This window comes from Anopheles arabiensis, chromosome 3, assembly GCF_016920715.1.
Source record: "Anopheles arabiensis isolate DONGOLA chromosome 3, AaraD3, whole genome shotgun sequence".
NCBI lineage: Eukaryota > Metazoa > Arthropoda > Insecta > Diptera > Culicidae > Anopheles > Anopheles arabiensis.
Genome location: NC_053518.1, coordinates 79,612,878 through 79,633,093, shown reverse-complemented (window position 1 = coordinate 79,633,093; position 20,216 = coordinate 79,612,878). Strand labels below are relative to the sequence as shown.

Genomic DNA, 20,216 nt, shown 5'->3' with positions numbered 1-20,216 from the left:
GCTTGATTGGAACGTATGGTTTCAATTAGGATGAAAGGACACACGGGGGGTGGCAAAGGTTAAGTCTTTGTAGCGTTCCTCGAATGTCCTGGCGCTTGTTGATAAATTGTGCTCTACCATGGCGACCGACCTTTCACGTTGGTGGTGAACTTTCATGAAGTGCGCGCAGGCTAGTTACGTAAATAAGGTTGATTATTTGATGAACTACTCAACGAAATGATTACGACACTATGGCGATTGTTGGATTGGCGCTTACGGATATTGGGGTGGAGGCACTATACGTAACACAATCAAGCAGCAAAGTTTGCTCGCTTTGAAAAAAATTATTCTTAGTATACCTCGTAAAGGTAATTTCATCGTCCTTTTCTTAAAAACAGTTTTTGGATACTCAATTACTTATCTTGGTTAGCTCTACATTGAGTTGATTTGTACAGGTTATCTGTAAGAGATTCTATGCAGACAGCGGAGAGCTTGTCGAATTTCGTGGATATCATCCATAATATATCTAATGTATGAGCAATTTGATTGTAGTCTGTGGTTTTAGCCACTAAAATAATGATTTCATGTAAATTAAAACTTCACTGCAGAAATATTCTGTCTAATCCTTCTGGATCGGCTTGTCCCCTTACTCCGAAAAGATAGTCAGAAAATAACAGAGGGGAATCAGCAAGCGGCGAAACAATCATTGACCAGACCGGCAGATCTTGGAGGAGATGGCAGAATATAGACATAACATAGCGTCCTTAAAATTTCGACTAGAATAAATTGCCGAATGAAGGTGGAAGGAAAATTCTCAGACCTTTTCGATACCACCAAGGGTTTGCGCCAGGGGGATGGGCTTGCTTGCTATTCAGCTTGGCGCTAGAGAGAGCCATCCGGGACGGGAGGTAGGATACTTCGGGTACCATCTTCTATTAGTCTACCTTGATACTGGAATACGCTGATGATACAGACGTCATTGGTCAGACGTCATTGGTAGACATCTCACTTATATAGCAGAAGTATACCAAGGGATCGAGCAAGTGGCAGATAACCGAGGCAAAGACCAAACTGATGGTGGCAACATCAGCGATCCTATAAACAACCTATCCCAAATCACCTATATCAAATTACCTATCTCGGGTTAAAGGTCAACAACGACAATAGCATGGATACAGCAAGCAAAAATGCTGGTTGCCAGCCGGTCATTCTTTAGCTTGAGAAAGCAGTTTGCTTCGAAGAAAGAAGACATTTTTGGCCCCGTATGTGTAGAAGGTCCCGTGATACAGTCGTCATTTTGCACGACTTTACAATATGCCTATCAGTTTTTAATTGACTGGTTTCCTAATTGAACGGCTGAAAGTTAAATTAAAGTATATGCATTTGTATAGTAATGGAAGGTTGATTGAGTGATTCTCAGCTCGAGAGATAGCAAGATGTCAATTTGCTTCTGAGCGGGAGGTGGAACCGAAATATCCTGGACAGAAAACTACTCGCAAAAATATCCCGTTTCCCGTTCGCTACAAAAGCACTAAGCGACCACTAAACGGCTCAAGCTTTCAACCTATAAGGAACCTAAAATACTTCATTTAGCAGTCGGTAAACGACTGGTGCATTTTAAAAATAAAAAGGAGCTGGTGGCGCCATCTGTTGGTGCCGCCAGCCAGTGGCGATTTCTTTTATTTGAGAGCTTACTCCTTCCGTCTGCACTGTTGTATGGTTTCGCCTTGATGTTATGCATCGCTAGTAATAGAACGGCGATACAATTGTTTAAATACTGAAGTTTACAATCAACCATAAAAACCGAAGCCAGAGACTTGAGTACAGGCGTCTCCCGAGTTACGACCCCCTCGAGTTACGACGATTTTGATTTTGACAGTTATAAGTTTTAAGTGAGAAGAAATTGATGTATTTTTTTAATTTCTTTGCTGATCACCGCTACACAAACACATTTCACAACTACCCGTTCTTAAATATCAATATCGTGTAAACGGCTTTTGGAGTAAAATTAATAAATTATCGAAAATTATTTTAATAAATTACACAATGTCATAGATTCCGACTCTTCAACTTCGGCTATAAACTTCATATTCACATATATTCGACATACGACTACTGGTTGGGTATCCCACCAATAGATGGCGCCACCACCTTTTTTTCTATTTTTTGAATGCATCAGTTGTTCACCGTCTGCTAAACGAAGTCTTTCTATATTCCGTTTAGGTAGAGAGCTCGAGTCGTTTAGAGCCCGTTTAGTGGTCGTTTAGTGGATTTGTGGCACTTGGGAAAAATGTCGACGAAACCTGACGACTCGAATGCGGAATAGGATACCAAATTTTCTCCCGTTTGAGTCCAGTGCTTCCGACGGACTCAAGAGTTGTTCGACATATATAATAGGTCTGTTAATTATCCGTATCGACTAGTAATTCAATCTCGACTCTATCTAGAGTTAAATTGATTCTACTCTCTGTGTTTCACACGCAAAAAAAAAGAAAAAAAGAAGTGAAAAAAATTATAGCAACGAAAAGTGCCATAAAACCGGATCCTACCGTTCCGACCATTCCATCCGGATTTCTGTATTGCCCATCCCTAGCAAAGCCCTACTTGACGTTTCGAACGTAAACAAAGCACAACGTAAACAACAGCGTATCGTCCAACACTGCTTAGAAAAAGATAAAACAGAAATAAGAGAAATTACTAATGTTTGCAACGAAACCATACCGATAGTAGTATGGAACGTGCTGATTCCGACCCTCTGGTGTCGTCGTCTAGCTCCGGCGTTACCGTTTTACAGTATCTTTTGCAGAATGAGTCCACCGTACCTTTGGTTGGTGGAGAGAGCCGTCCCACTGGTAACGCAAGCTCCACATCGATTGGATCTGCCCCATCGGTACAAATATATCCCTGCACACATCCAGGCTGTAAGAAACTGTATTTAAACGCGGAACACCTGAAGGCGCATGAAAGGTACCACAATGGGGATGCCCTGCGCGTTGGAAAACAAGCCGCGAAGGAGGACAACATAGTACAGGAAGAGTCAAAGCAGGAACAACATGAGCAGAGTGATTTGCTATTTCTGCTACAAAACGGTCATATGGAATTGCTGCCCGACGCGCACGACAATTCGGATGAAATCGTAGAGGAAGAGCTTATCGAAGAGTCCTCGGATGATCAAGACGAACTACGAATGCGAGAAAAAAGCCTCGTTTTACAAGGTGCGAATCAAATTGAAAAGCATTTTGTGGTGCATGAGCAGCTTCATTCGAACGAGACCGAATTCGAGGATTCGATCATAGAGTACGACGGGGGATCCGATTCGGAAGAGCTTCATGTCGTCGATGCGAACGCACAGCAAGATGTTGTTGATGATACGGAAGACGACGAGTATGATGATGATAATGATGGTGAGGACAGCTTTTTTGGCGCACCGAAACAGCTCACCTACTCCAGCAAGGAACGCAAATACGCCTGCGAATGGCCCCATTGTGATAAAACGTACATTAAGGTTTCGCACCTTCGGGTGCACCAACGGTCTCACACCGGCGAGCTACCCTTCGCATGTAGCTGGACCGGTTGCAGGCAACGGTTTGCGCGGGCCGAAACGCTGAACCGTCATCTGGTGACACACACGAGCGATCGCAATCACAACTGCCGATGGTGCGAGAAGCGCTTTCATCGGCGGGATCATCTGCTCGCCCACGTGCGTCGACACAATCTACCGAACAGTGAATTTCAGCAGCTTTTTCCCGGAGTTAAGGTGACCAAAGCTGTACTAAAAGAGGAAGCACCAAAGCCATCTACTAACCCACCGATAGAGGAAATCCCACCAACCGACACGATTCCTGCTGCTACTGCTAACTCGATCGTTCCGGACCCCCGGGATCCAGCCAGAACGTTCCGCTGCTCGTACGAAAGCTGCACCAAAAGCTACACCCGCCAAAGCCATCTAAAAGCGCACGAACTGCTCCACACCGGTACGCTGCCATTTCACTGCCCGTGGGAAAACTGTGGGGCGGCTTTTGCCCGCTCGTACGAGCTGTCCCGCCACCGTCGGAAGCACTCGGGCGAGCGGAAGTTTGTGTGCCACATCTGCCAGCAAGCGTTCATACGCAGCGATCATCTTTCGTGCCACGTTAAGCGGCACACGTTTCGGGCGGTGCGTGTTAAACGCTGTCGGGGAGATGTGAGGGTAAAGCTGAAGGTCAAGTAGAAGTTGGTAGGGTAGTTAGACAAACAGGGAAGCACACATTTAACATTTTGTAAAGGAAGCTCCATACTGCGGCAATGGTTTGATCAAACTATGAATATGAGACCAAAGATAAAATCAAGGAATGAATGAACATAAATGTCACATATGTATGTACATACAAAATTGATGCAATTTATCGTTATTTTATACTTTACTTTGAGAACGAATGATCCTTTTAACCCTCTCAGTACATTGAATACATTCTCTCTACATGCAAATTGCTTAGACATGAATGTACACACTCATAACTTGCAATAGATACAATAATTGTTGTACCCGACGTCTGTGACGTAGCAAACAAAACTTAACGAAACACGGTGGACGAAGAGCAAATCTTGCGGTGTAGACGTAGGGAAAATGGTTCGTGACCAAAATCGAAAAGTTCATGAGTTCATCCTGAGGTGCTAATCATATGCCTAATGAGAAAGTAATATAGAGTGTTCATATTTGTTTCTCATCAATTCTTCTGTCGTTTGCTGTAACGGCAGTGGGAGTGACGACTACGCCGACAAAAGCCAAACCCGTGGTTTGAAAGTAGGCCAAATTTGGGTGGTGAAACTCAATAGAAACATTGTCCATCTCCAAAGCAAACATATAATCCAGTTGAAGTGTGCAGTGGCCTACGTATGCAGATTAGAGTGCCTTGGTTACATCTAGACATGGGACACCCAAGTAACCCAAGCCAAGTCAGAATGTAGATTTGATCGCATGTATCACTGTCTTTTGCTTGATTTAAGAGACTGACGAGGATCACAAGTAGTAAATTTTAACAGCATCAATTTCTGAACTGCTTGTAACGCCCGACCCTTCTCGAGTAAATGCGGGAACTGCCATAAGTAGGCATAATAACATTCATTTGGCTGGCCTAACCTAACCAGGTAGTCACAGCGTAACGTCGTCCATGGTACACATCTTCTACGCGGACATGTCGGCCTATACACGATTTCGAGACTTAATTCATTACCACGCAGTCGGATAGTAAGTTCTTGCTACGAGGGGACGGTTCATTCGGGGCTTGAACCCAAATAGTGGACCAAATAGTCCCCATAGTGGACATACTCGTCCATAGCTATTTGATGAACCCAACTCTTTGTTAATCCTTTTTACGACTTGAGACTAGATTTACGGATTACATTGTAACTCTTCCTGTGATCTTGGATTTTTATCACCCATTGCGAATAATTGCATTCTCGAATAATTGGATCTTTGACTTTCATACTCTTTCCCAAAGCATTCTGAACGATTGGAACTAGATGCTTCATACAATAAATAAGCTTATAGTGATCTTGGAATACATTTTTTAAAAATCCCCGTAACTTCCTATGATCGTGGTACTTGATCTTCCATTCTTCCACATAAATTCAAATGATCTTGGGTACTGATTCTACGTTCTTTCATGAAGCTTTAAATTAGTGGTACAAGCTCGGAAACCCGGACCCGACTCCGATTCCGTGTTCGGAATCAATTCCGGAGCCGATTTCAATGCTGGAATCGATTCTGAATCCGGAGCTGATTCCGGAGCCGATTCTGGATTTGACTCTGGAGCCGATTTCGGAGTTGTCTTCGGAATCAGAATCGATTGCAGAATCGAAATTGACCTGGGAATCGTAATTTGCCGCGGTAACGGAACCAGGTTGATTCCAGAAATGGAATTTGCTCTGCAATGAGAAACAGTTTTTGAATTGAAATAAGAAGTTTCAGAAGCCTAACCAGTCCGGGAATCTCCATAAGAATAGATCGTTTGCAAGTAAATTTTGATTCTTTGTGGCTATCAATACGAAGCATCATTGGATTCAAACGCGCTGAGCTCTTTTCGAAACCGATTCTGGAACCAATTCCGGATCTGATTTCAATTCCAGAGCCGATTTCGATTCCGTAGGCGATACTGGAACCCATTCCTGGGCAGATTCTGGAACCAATTCCTGAGCCGATTCTGGAATCGATTCCAGAATTTCGGAGCTAGTCGCAATCGATTCCGACGAAATTTTCATTTTTTCCATCACTACTTTAAATGTGTTTTTAATATTTGATTGCTTGTACTTCAACCCGACGATTCTATGATTTTGGGCCTTAATTCTTCCATTTTACACGTGATTTGTGCATACTAATTGTCACGGTTTTCAATATCCAAAGTAACAAATATTTTACATAAAAGAATATAGATTTTAATTATTCTCTCAAAAAGCCATACGAGAGTTGACCATACATTTTTAAGCCTTTTAGGTATTTGAACTGTTTATAGGCAATCAAACAAGCATCTAGAAAGCGTTCGAATGTTTAATTCCTAACATGATTTACTATGTTTGTTGTAATAGAACGTTCGGTACGCCTTGCGAGAAAAAACACTCGCCCTGTCGTGGTGATTTATACTCTTTGTCAAATTTAGATCTCTGTTTTTAAGATATGTGAACGGTGCTAAATTATTTAGATAAGCCGATATGTTATATTTTTATTACTTCAATGTTTGACATTTTCTTGCAATAAACGAACGTTTCGGAAAAGGTCAAATTCAAGTTTGTCAAAACCAATGATATTCCTCATTAAAGCCTCATAAGTGAACTTGATGATTTTTTTACGGTTAACCCCTTTTCCAGTTATATGTCCTGACCGTTCCTTGCACCAAAAAACCCCTTTCCCGTACCTTTTGAGTTCAGCATGTCATGTTGCCGGTTTTTTTTCGATCTGCAGGCTCATGTTTCCTATTCACCTCTCCAAACGACCCAAAATGTATGCAAAACACGTAAAAAACCGCTTTAAACAATTGTCCTCAGTGAGAAGCCACATAGCTTCACTGTGCCAGTGGTCGTTACATGCTACGTACTTGACGGCTCTGTTTTTTATTCAACCCCGACAAAGTTAACGATGACTGACCCTTCCCTTGTCGACCAAGCCAAACAAATGGACCCAATGATGTGTGTGTGTGTTGGTTTGTTCTACTGCAAACTGCAAAAAGGCTCACAAAAAGGAGCACTTTCCATCAACGTAGACCATGAGCTGCGAGAGAGTGAAATATTTCCGCGCGTTCTAACTCTCTGTTGTGACGCCGGAAATATCTTTTCCGCCGCTTCCAACAGAGGGGGGGTTCTAACTACCCTTAATTGCACACCCGGATCATACCATTGATGCACCCCTTTGATCACTGAGTTTTGTTTTTCAATTCGCCACTCTCTCTCTTCCTCTCTAACGAATGGTTCTTTTACGGAAAAGTGGGAAAAGTCACTCTCTCGTTGCTGTCTTGATTGCGAGAGTAGTTGCTCTCATTTTTATCTGTCTCTCTCTCCCTCTCTTTCTCTCTCTCTCTCTCTCTCTCTGCCTATTTTTTAATGTCTACCATCTAGCACCACTAGCGAAGGGGTATCGGATAGCAGAAGGATGGTTTATTTGTACTTGCTCACTTGCTTACTCACTCTAGCGCTCACTCGCTCGCTCATTACGACAGTAACGTTCGCGCGCGGGTGCATCTTCCAGAGTGTCTGCTGCTGCCTATGATTTCTGTGCCCGAGTGCCGCACGGATATGAATCATCGTTGCTTTTCTGTAACGGGCCGCGCAAAGCAAACGGGATGGTCACTCGGGGTGGGGAGGAAAAACCATACAAGTTGACGCTAGCAGCTGACGCGGTTTACGGTAGGAGGCCACCATTCCTCCAACAGCCTGCTCCCCCCCCCCCAAATGGCGGCAAACTCAGAACGTCATCGTCGTCATCGTTTTGGTGTTGTTGTTGTTGGACGCCGAACAACCGATATTGCCGCCGACGGGGACTTCGGACTTCGTGGGACTAGGGATGGTCGCCCGTACAGCACAGCACAGCAGTCTGGATCTTTCGCTTCCTCCGTGCTGTTGTGAGTTTGCGGGCGCTCGGGTGCACGCGCGCGCGTGTTATTATTTAGAAATTATTCACGCGTCGGCATTTTGTGATTATCGCTCCACGTTCGCCGTGGAGGCAGATGTGTGTTTGCTGTGTGTGTTTTTTTTTGTGGAATGAAATTATCGTACACTCCCACCACCACCCCGCTACACAGTAATGCACTTTGGAAAGGGAAATTTAGAGCGATTTAAAAAAAGAGGCAATATTACTAATGCAACACACACATACACACACTCAACGAGTTAACGATTGGGGAAGGTAACGCGCGCGCTTATCTTCCAGCCCGGCGGTGTGCACACTCGTTGTGGCGGAAAATCGATTTCGAAGCGTGGGCGATAAGAAAAGTAACAAAACAACGAAGAAGGACAACGTCCGACACACCACATCATTAAAAGGAGGGGAGGGGCAGGTGAAAAGTGGAGTAGTGTGGTGGGAAAAATGAATTACACTAAACATCCTGTGCGACACACACACACACGGAAAGCTAAGGGAACACCCCTCTAAGTAATGTACCGTTTCGCTGACGAGTGACAAGTGCGCGTTTGAAAATAAATGATGAACAAATTCGAAAGGAGAACAGAATAGGTCAAAGGTGGCAGACTATTGCCGAGTTGAAACTGGAGCATATTAGTGACTTATAACGATTTATAGATCCTGTTTAGTTCATATCACACGTTGAAATATGACGTTGGAAAGCCAACGTAACGTTAAACAGATCAATGCATCAAAAGTTGAATAGTTGATTGTTGTTTGCGCCTTGGATTCTTCTGTAATGACTTGAAATTGTAAGGAATTAGTCCCGGAAAGTGTAAAGGTATCAGACAATCAGGGTGAAGTAACAAAACATTCATGTTAAGTTTGATACCAAATTTTTGGTAGTTGAAGTGGAATCGCTATAGCATTGAAGATGATTTCTGGTATAAATAGTATGTCAATAATCTACCGACCTATGAGGGATGTATCGTCTATTTATTGCCACCGTATTTAGAAGGTTCTGCCCCAAGACTCTAGATAGAACAGACATTTATTGGATTATATAATCGGGAATAGGTTCATAACAACCTCAGTTAGTTCGAGTCGTTAGCAATACTGAAAACGCGAACTTGAAGAAAATCCGTTATCACAATTAGATAAAGCATATCATATGATTTTGTTACCAGTTGTTGATCTCCACATTATAAGCGTATTTTATTGGTAAAATCATGACTATTACCAATATCATTTGAAATTCCGAATCCAGGAGAACAATGATTCCTCTAAACCTGTTGAATGCACTCCATAGATCAGAGTTCCTCAGATGCTCGATCATCATCACCATCATAAAAGATCAGATCGTCTCGATCACTCGAGGGCTGAAATCGCATAGTTTTATCAACTACTCCAACATTCCAACAGTTCCTAGAATACTGAAGTACCTGAGGTCGAGTACAAGGTTTCACTGGAAGATTCTCGATTGGGATAATTTTCAATCCTAGATATCTACAAAGTATCAACAATTAGTTGAAACTTATAGAATCATCAGACATGTCGATACAACCGTTATTGTGAACATTCCATCAATTTATGAACATTCAATTTCAAAACATACTCTATTAGAGCTGATGCCTGCTTTCATATAAACCAGCTATTTAATCATCTTTCCTATGGACTTATTCTTCTTCTTCGACACAACAACCATGATCGGTCAAGCCTTACCTGAACCACTAGTGGCCTTGGTTTTCAGTGACTGATTGATTAACCATAGCAGGATAGTCAGTTCTACGTGGGGGGGGGGGGGGGGCATGATCCATATGAGATTAGAGCCCATGGCGGGCATAACGGCCTTACGGGCATGACAAGATCTAAAGGCAGCGACTAGTTAGGGAATTATACCTAATCAGGTGTGTCGAATCATTGGCATCTAAACAGTGAAAACTGTTGATGTTATGAATAGACCCACGTCAAATCGTCACCTGATATGATAACCTAATGGGAAATCGAATTGGAATTGACATGATGTAGCATGCATTTAACTATCTTGGAGTTTAAACTTGATCTTGAGAAGATGTCTAACTGCCTCTCACTGATACCTAAATGACAATTCTATCTACCATCTTGTCTAAGAATATATATGTTGGACATGCATAGACCCTTCACACTCTTCTCAACATTCTTCAGAAACCCCCCGAAGAGATAAAACATGCTAACCGTAGAATGAAAGAACGCAGGCAAAAGAGCATTGATAAAAGAGCTATCTATCACTAAAGCGGGTGGTGTATCAAATAACAGCCTAGGCGAGATACTGAAAAGGGAACGGACGAGGAGATAGGTTCTGTGCTTCTCCGACTAGGCGTTCTCCAACCGATATCATATATAGGTCTGTTATCTCTCTTACCAAGCGTTTACTCTGCGACCAAACAGCAATAGGAGAAGAAGCGCCGTTTTGTTGGTGGTGTGACCGAGCCCGAACCGATCGTGTACTGCTCGGAGTGCTGCAACACACACGCGCAACACCCCTCCCCGTCCCGCTTACCGCTATAAACGACGATTAATTGAAACTAATTCGCCTTCGGCATGTAGTTTCAACGATTGGGCCGGCGTTGTGCCGTTGTGCAGGCACCAGATCGAAATTCATTGTTGTGGCTGGTAGTAGTGCTGTGCCGTGATCGCGAACAGAGCAAAAAAACACAAACTGTTCAGTGATTGGGAAACGATTGAAAGTCGAATTTAATTTGTTCAGAGTGTCTCTAATTCTCTCCAGCAAAATAAGCGTTAAATCCACATTGATTTCCCCATTTTTAAAACGATTAAAGTGTGTTTTAGGAGCGAATGAGCAGCACATGGTAAAGTGATCGTGTCGTGTTTTAGTGTGTGCAAATACTACGAGCTACTAATTCGTACTGGAAAATTCGACCATTTTCTCACATCGGTTCTGTGCTCAGCACGCGTGTGAGAGTGCACCAAAGCAAACGATTTGCAACCACGACGATACGCATACCCGTCTGTGGTGTGCGCCATAAAATGTAAACCGATCGATACCGTCCGATCAATAGTGAGTGGAGACGCGTGTTGTGGCCGGTGGTGTGGTATTGGCGAGCAATTTTGCAGACACACGCACCCCTATGCGAAGGGGTGGGGGGATGGTGTTGTGAGTGAATGTGTGTTTGTTTGTGTGATGCCCAGGGGTTGGTGAAGGTGGTGACGCACAGAGCAGCGTCGCACGGCAACGCAGCTGCAACTGTGACCGGGTCTGTGTAGTGCATTGCTTGAAATTGTAAACTCGCGCGTTTTGGGGTGGTTCGACGTTAGTGAGCGTGTGGCGTGTTCTTGCCGCTGTTGCTGCTTGAGAAAAAAAAGGTAACTACTGTTTGGCCTAAGAAGGAGAAGGAGGGGTGCGTTTTTGGTCGCATCCGCAGCCAGCCAGTGGTGCGAAACTGGCTCGATACAAGGCGTGTGTACCTGACCCTGACACGCTGCACTTGCCCCAGAATGAGTTTGATTTTTTGGCCGTTTTCTCGGTAAGCCGGCGGCGGCACGACGGTCGAGCAGTTTGCTATTGACATTAATTTATTCAGCAAGGTTCAGCGTTTCTGCCTCTTTGTATCGCTATGTGGCGCGATCAATAGGGGGTAAATCGAAGCGTACTTCTGCTAGAACGTATTGGAAAATGTTTAGACGGGGGAGCAATGATGATGATGATGATGATGTGAACCAATTGGATTGAAAATTCCTTTCCCACTCACGGCTTAAGCTGCATCTCGGCATAAATCTATCGCAAATCTTAGCACATGCTTCGCATTGGAGCGGGTTTCCGGAAACGATAAAATCGTTCCAACAGACGAATGGCGAAGACTGCATTCTTTTTAGATAAACAAAACGCACCCTTCCGCTCCCTTGTTGCTTGGAACGGGCTAGAAGAGCATCACGTTATTGATGACTAATAACGCAACAGGAATGTAAACACAACTGTTCGAACGGGGAGCGGTTGGTAATAGATCGATCGGCTTTAATGTAGCTTCAGTTCAAACCCATTCAGCTTACATTTGCATTGATTTCAGTGTTATTTGCGTACAATATAATTTTGAAACTTAACATATAATCTTCCTAGATAACAATTGCTGTGATAATGGAACTTTTATTTACCCTGTTTGTTTACTATTCAAATTAAAATACGATCACATGGTGTGAATTTTATTCAAATGATTCATGAATTTACAAACAACGTTTCAACGGACGCTCATTGAAGGATCAATGAATACACGACCATAGGTGTATTATTCGGATAAAGCTAAAAGGTTCTTTGGATTTTAATAATTAGATAACAGATAGCACATTCAAAACACAATAGGATAGTAGGAGATTTTACGATATCAGCTAGTTTTTCCTATAAAGTTTGACATTAGGCGACAGAAATTATGTCAATATAAACAAACTAAACTTTAAACTTGCCAAAATCGTACAAAAACAGTCAAAAACTTAAACAAGAAATGTATTTAAATGGCAAAAAATACGGAAAGAATACTGGGGGTCATCCGTAAATTACGTATTACCAAAATAATAAATAAAAAGGAATAGAACCTCACTTCGAACGGAAGAATGTACATAAGACCTTTTCTCTTCATAAGCGTTACGTTATTTATGGATGGTCCCTTATCTACAACATCTCGGTATAGCAGATGTAGCGTTGACATTATTTATTTATTAATTTATTTATTTAGAATAACATATGGTTAATCAATATCATATTATGTTCTGTACGATTGATAAACATTTGTTTGAAGCTACGGAAAAGTAGCTGATCATTCTTCAAACTTGTTTATTAAATATTGACTTTTGACCTGATCAACATCTTGGTCCGTTAAACAATAAAATGATAACCAACCCATGAATTACTTTTAGACCAAACGACCTACACACGTTTGTGCCGCTGATGACTGACCCATAAAAGCAGCGAGCACATAAGTTTGTAAAAAAGTGTCTGTAAGTCTCAAAATAATGTTAAAAGACATCGCAAACTTCTCTTTAGGGCCTACTTTTTATAGGAAGCACTTTTAAGTTTATTTACTCGTTAGCTGCATAAATGATTTATTTCAAACATACAACAATGTAACAGGAATCACAAAAAATGTCAGTTGTAAAATGATGTAAAACAAGTATGTTGTATAGTCGTATAAGTATTCGTTTACATTCACAGCCATTAATGCGGTTATTCGTCGGCTAGTTAGCAATTATTACAGGACAGAAGTAACAAAGAGTATGCCAGAGATACTGTGCAAAGATTTACAGCTGCCTCCCAGCCCAAACCGGTGGCAGTATCGATTAGCGATCTTCGATTACGATTGTTTGTCGCTTGTTTAAAAAAAAAACATTAATTTTTCTTATCTACGAAGCAACAAACCGGCGTTTGCTTTATCGCGCTTGTTTGAAAGGGGGCGCCCATAAATCACGTACCCATGTGTTGATAAAATAATGATTTAAATTGTAATTATGATCTTCAAAGCCTTCGAGCAAACTAATTAACTGGAACAAAAACAGCAACAACAAAAAAACGGTGTTATCGACACAGTATCTGATAGGGCAAACAACCACGTGCTGTGTATGTTTTTGAAGTTCGGCAAAAGTCTTGTGACTTTTCTTATCACACACTGAGCCGTTTATCGTGGGTTGTGGTGTATCGTTTATGTTTTAGAGCGTGTTTTTTGCTTCCCTCTTTAAATGGGAGTATTTGAAATGAGAGAGTATGTGTGATAATTGCCGCGGTCATTGCTTCAATCGTCTACGGACGAAGCACAAACAACACGAAGGACGTAGACGATGGGTGCGTTATTATGCTACGCCTAAGGTTGAAGAAGGCATATCAATTGCGTGCATCTAAATGATTATGCATATTTAATGCGCCGATCAGGTTGAATTATTAAGAAGGGGAGAGAACGAAAACTTATTGATTTGCCCAAAACAAGAAAAAAGCGTTAAATTTTCTAGGCTTAAAAGTCGGGTTTGGCTATGGATGAGACTCAGTTTTTAAATTACAAGAAATTAAATTCAAAATCCTGTTCAAATTATTGTTGATTTTGAGGCCAAATTTAGCTTAGCATTTACATGCTAAGTCCATTAAGATATCCACAACCTCACACTGACGGAGGCCTCGTTCATAGATAAAACCTTTATTTTCATGTTTGAAGCTGTCTATCCGATAACACACGCTTGATAACACTGTACTGTACCATTCTCCCGTTAGGCAGTTGGTTACCCTGTTGTCGACAACTGCTTGTTGTGGAAGAGGCATGTCGATCCCGCCCGGAAGAGAGGTGTTTATTTAATGACCTGTAGCTAGTCACTTTTTTCGGAACTGACAGGTAATGACACCTTGATGCTACACCGTATGTCCATCCATAAAAATGTTTCATGTTGATGAGTACACCTGTTACATACTACGGCTGAGGCGGGATAGGGGTAAATCGTTTCGTGTCCCCTTTTTTGGAGCACTTCATTGCACTCATATTCCGGGGCCGAAATATTTCACTTCCATTGGTGCCATTGGTCCGGCAATTGGTTGCCATAACAATCTGTCTATATATGTGTGTCTGTGTGTGTGTTCTCTTTCATTGAGTGGTGTCGTAGAGATGGACGATCGATGCTTGGGTAGCTCCTTCGCCGATACTCAATCAAAACGCTTCCAACTCCTTATCGTTTCCGACCGTCGTAGCAAGCGATCGCAGCACCCGTGGATGGGGGAAAGGCCCTGCGGTGGCCAGTAGTTACGCGGTTCAATTCAATTGCCAGTTGATCCAAATAACCAATTGGAATCGATCGTAAAGGTTGATGGGACGCTGCCTCTAAATTGATATGTTAGACGCTTTTCGTCGCATAGCAGCACCCGTATACGGCGGCAGTCGCTACACACTGTGGAAGCGATGGGGTGGCCACGGTGTTGAAGGCCGCCACCGGAGGGAGGGACTAGAAAATTAAAAGAGTTTTGTACGGGTTCTGGAAAAGGGGTGGCTCTGTGAAGGCTTGTCCATTAAATTGGTTGTTCGGTGCTGAATGCGTGTGGTTTGAAAATAATGTTCCTTACCCGATTGAGGGCTATTTTTGAGCTGGAGTGCTTCCTGAATTCGAGTTTTATCATGTAACACATTCCTACGAATCTAACATACTCAATAATACAACAATAGTATTTTAGATTTTATTTAGAAAATACAAACGGTATTATTTAAAAAAAAATCATAATGAATACAACCGTGTGTTGAAGCGATCTAGAGTTCTTGAGAGTGTTCATATGTAAGGTTACTTCTTCATCTTCCTCATCTTCTACTATTTATCGTAACGTCCTACGAGGGGTCGTGTTAGTCTTATACAGACTTTTGAGACTAATTATTAGACTACCATGCAGCCGGATAGTCAAATTCTTGTTACGAAGGGGCGGTCAACACGAGGATTGAACACGTGAACGCATGACGGGCATGTTTTTTAGTTATACGAGTTGACGACTGTACCACAGGACCACCGCCGCGATAAGCCTTTCAGATGACTTATGTTATACATCTGATTTTTATGTCCTAACGTAATACAAAGCGCTCGTAACAACTTTTCCTGTATAATTTCCCCTAATCGTTTCCCCTAATTTCCAATAATCAATAATCCGCATGTTGAGTAACGTAATAAATTCCACCATTTTACATATAAAAGCCACGTATTTCTCAACCACTCGCTGTCGTTGTCCGTCGTCTTAACCTTCCTCACTAATCTATACATTAAATTTCTCCTCGTTATGAAATCGCATTTATCGCATTTGCTAATTGTCCCTCCTGAAAAGCCGGGTGTTGCATAAATGATAAAATGTTCCAGAATAAAGAATAACATAGCCACAGATATAAGACAAGGTAGTGCTGGGCCCGCACACTGGGGTGTGGACGCTCAATCCCACATAAGCCCGGTGCCGAGGTTTATTGACATCGATTTTAAAGCCGCTGTCCACCTGTATTCCCCGTACAGTTTTGCCTGGCAGCTTGGAGAAGGAGTCCAAATGGGCCCAAGGAATGTCACCTAGAAACATTGGGAGCACACTGAGCGGACCTTGTATCAGGCCGGCAAAACGTTCGATGACCACAGTCACGTTTTATTTTCCAATGTTAAATATAACGAAAAGCTAATTCCAATATCTTCCTGCGGGGATTAGATTACGTACGCGCGAACCTAACTGTAGCAGCACCGGCAGAAGATCGAGCTGATATCTTTTGGGCTTTCTTACGCGTGCGTGTATCTGAAGTCTTCTTCCCAGTGTGCACCGGGGTCGGGACCATTTCAAAGCCGAACCGTACTTGGGCTATGTACGCGTTACGCCCGTTATCTTCCTTCCGATACTGCAATGGCCTAAATTTGAGGTTTTACGAATCTGCAGAGAACCAAGCATCAGCTAATAGGTCCAGGGGGGGTGATGCGGGGTTTCGAGGTGGTCTCCCGCGTACTATCTTTGATAACACGTTTACACACAAAACACACACTGCTCCCTGTCCCCGTCGTTGTTTCAGCGTTTCTAGTCTAAAACATTGCCCCCTGGCTTTAGGAGAGACGGCGTTGGTATATCACACGATTAGTCACACCAGCTGGAGGAAACCAGAAGGTGTTTCACCCCACCTTTTAAAGTGGCATCTTATCGCCCATCAGAGAGGCTGCTGGTTGGCCCCTCCCCTGCCCACAATTTAGCTGGACGGTGTGCCTACTGTAAGCCGGTTGTCAATGGCCAAGATTTTTGGCAGGTTTTCAGTCGACGTTTAGCGATTGATGGTCGGTGTACCGGGTGCGATAAACGTGCGTGTGGAGGTTGTTGGTTTTTAATCGTGTTTTTTTTATTCAATCCTGTGATTATTGAAGAGGTAATATTACGTGTATTTACTTTGAAGTTGATCGAGAAATAACAAAAAAAATGAAGAATTTATTTGCAAAAATCGGAGATCTTTGAAGTACAGAGATATAGTGCAAAAAACGATTTTATTAACTGATTTAGCAATTTTATTGTGAGTTAATTTGTACGACTTCAAACATAAAACAATATAGAAATTGAATGACATCAGCCTGGCACCACCACACTTCTTACAGTGCATTCGTTCAAGTTCGTATCGGTGCCAACGTAAACCCATGGGATTAAAAAAAGGTTTCCTTCGTGTCCGAAGCCTCGAATAAAGCCGCAGGATTATGCAGTCAGGATTTGTTCGAGAATAGCATATCTGATGCAATGACTGGACACAATGGGAAACAGCAACGGGGTTTTGATTGAACAGTGAGACAAACTATATGGAGTAATGCATTGTAATCGATCAGCTAAAGTGACAGTAAAATAATGGGATAAGTGTTATGATAACTGTTATAACTGTGATACAAATCCAAATCATTTTTAATGTGAGACTATTGGCTCAGCACATATACTTTTTGTGTCATTACACAATTATATTACACTCTTAGAGCTGACATAATAAAGGAAAGAGTGTTATAGAAACTATCAGCCAAAAAAATGGTATCCTAAATATTAATTTCATATTTTCGGCATAATTTTAAAATTGTATGCCTTAACGATGACAAAGGTTGTGCATCAATATTCGTGAAATATGTTTTAAACTTAAGCTTTGTAGATAATTTAAGCTCATCATTAACATGAGAAGAATTCAAGAAGGCCGTTAAGAAGTCAAGAGAAATCAGTTCCTTGCTAAAGTATAGCAGAGACATCAGAAATTTTAAAAAGTATAAAGAAAATCGCCATCAGACAATAAAGATAAAAGTAGAAAAGTCTGATGGAGACATGAAAAATAAAAAAAAAAGATTAAAAAACATATTTACTTATAAGAGCAATGAAAAAAAATTAAATAAATTCCCTTCTCTCTATAGCTATTTTTAGTGCAGTCAGCCCATTTTATTTAGATTTAAAAGTACTATCCACGCTATCCTATGCAGTGAAAATGAAATCAAAATTCAAACGTCGCATATGTGGAAAAAACAGGTCCTTAAATAGCTACAAAAAATGTTTCGAATTTAATAGTTCACCCTGCAATGCACCAATCAGCAAAACAATGAAAGGAAAAGAAACCCCAAACTGACAAACAGACAGCAAAGCCAAGGAAACATAAATCATCGTTTTGCAAAATTCGATCACATGTCGTTTATCCATTACCATATAATGGCCACAGGGTGCTTCTTCACGCAAGAAACCAAACCCAAGAAGTAGGCATAATGGGACGCCCAATGAAACGGAATAGACGACTCTCCTTCCTTCTGCTTAATTCCCCTCTCTCTCTTTTTATCACACACCAGCGAAAGTATGCAATCGCGAAGTAACAAACATTTTTGTACTAATATTTTCTTCCTTTTCGTCTTTCCTTTTCCACAGCTCGAACCTGGCCTTGTTTTGAAACGGTGCAAGGCACACATATCGCTGGACGGCTTTTCCTTCCCCCGGGCACACACACACACCGACTCATACCCGGCATCGCGTAACTACGAGAAACCGGGTCGGGAACGTCAATTTAGCAGACAGCACACCCCGCCTGCTTCGCCTGCGGGTGTACCATTACCCAAGCGAAAAAGGGAACCGTGCTAGGTCTCGCGTGTGCCAAGAAGGAAAGAAATCAAAGCAATCTATGCGCGTGTGGGTTACTGTTACTCGTACTAAAATTGTGGAAAACATTTACCAAGAAAAAGTCTGAAGTGCTGTTTTTTGCCACCGCCGTTCCAGTAGTTGGGCCGGGTAAAGTGAAACGAAGTGAATTCCGACCATTATTACGACCCCCTGGATGGTTTTGTGTGTGTGTGTATTGAAGAGTGTTTGATATCAGAGTTCTAAGTGGTCCCTAACTGCCCCACACGGTGTAGGTGGTGTTTGTGTTTGTATGTGGCTCTAGTTGAGTGCGTTTTCGGGTAGGTCCAGTGCCGCGCGCCTTGTGTTAGAAAGTGGTTCAGGTCCATCGGTGTCCTTTTTTTGGCCGCACTTGGCTGGTGGCGTCATCGGTGCTGCTCTCCAATTTCTTGCGTACTCCTGCGAGGCACGGAAAGATCCATAAATAACACGACCACATTGACGGGCGATGGCGGAACGTTTCAAGGTTACGAAAGCGGAACAGGCGGCCGGCCTAGACGAGGAGGCGGCCGTCACCGGAAAGCTACTGTCGAGCGAAAAGCATCAAGGTAAGTTGGGCCGCGCCGGGCACACTGTGGGCAGCGGAATGGGCCAACTGTTTTTTGGGGTGGGCTTTGTTCGGTGGGCTGTGTGGCCTTTTACGCACCTCTCCCCGCTGGGGATTTGATTTATCATTATTTTCATCCGGTTTTCGGTTACAGCCCGGTTTGATTCGTGTCATTAATACGTTCATTAGCGAGGCCAAACCTAAGATTAAGGCACGTTCTGGAATACGACACAGTCTCGAAAAATATCTTGTGCCTGCGGGGGAAGTAATGAAACTGGTAAAATAATAATGAGAGGTTTTACTATAATAGCCAGATTTTTATATGAAGTTTGACTGTTTGACTTTAAAGGTATTAAAAGCATAAAAATCCAATTCTAACAAGAAATAAGAAAAAAACACAATTTTTAAATTGCATCTTGATACAATGCATCGTGAAATCCAATATGAAGTTAAGTAATTGTCAAATGGATACGAATTGTTGGTTCTTGAAATATACGAATGTAACGCTCCAGCAAAGCAGGTTTAGTGCTAAATTATAAATGTAAAATTTAAATTTTTTCAAATTATTTTTTGGGAAAACAAAAACAAGGGTTAATACATTCCGTTACATCATATATTTAGAGATAAAAGTTCCAGATTACAAGTTTACAACACCAATAAAACAAGCAACAGCGTCAGTAAATTTTGGTTAAGTTCCTACAAAAGATGATTAAAAGCATCTGATCGAAAAGTTAATGTTAAGGGTGTTCAGTCCCGTTCAATCTACTATTGATATGGTGACCCTGCCTTTCACATACTTTTCGAATTCATTTTCACACTGCAATCTACTAAGTTCTTAAACAAAGAGCCATTAGTTGGATTTTGGCGAGCTATGTAAAAGATTAATTAGGTTCTCCTGCTTCGAAAGGCAGTGCCCTAGTACCAACTGTTGATACCAATGGAACTGGTCATATGCATCTCGCAGTTGT

The 20,216-nt window shown here is 42.1% G+C and overlaps 2 protein-coding genes across 3 annotated transcripts in view; both read left to right on the top strand.

Moving 5' to 3' along the window:
- The first annotated feature begins 2,608 nt into the window (after window positions 1–2,608).
- On the top strand, window positions 2,609–4,350 carry LOC120904397 (zinc finger protein 583-like). The gene has a single exon (XM_040314349.1). It carries the CDS (start codon window positions 2,711–2,713, stop codon window positions 4,187–4,189), a length of 1,479 nt encoding a protein of 492 aa, XP_040170283.1. The 5' UTR covers window positions 2,609–2,710; the 3' UTR covers window positions 4,190–4,350.
- Window positions 4,351–10,699: 6,349 nt separating this feature from the next.
- LOC120904394 (solute carrier family 12 member 4) overlaps window positions 10,700–20,216 on the top strand; it is a 152,348-nt gene continuing 142,831 nt past the window's right edge. The window contains exons 1-2 of one of the 2 annotated variants that reach the window (XM_040314345.1): window positions 10,700–11,431; window positions 18,456–19,249. In XM_040314345.1, coding sequence (XP_040170279.1) covers window positions 19,150–19,249 — 100 coding nt within the window. In that variant the 5' untranslated portion in view covers window positions 10,700–11,431; window positions 18,456–19,149. The remainder of the gene's footprint in view (window positions 11,432–18,455; window positions 19,250–20,216) is intronic. The other variant, XM_040314342.1, reaches the window with a different exon arrangement.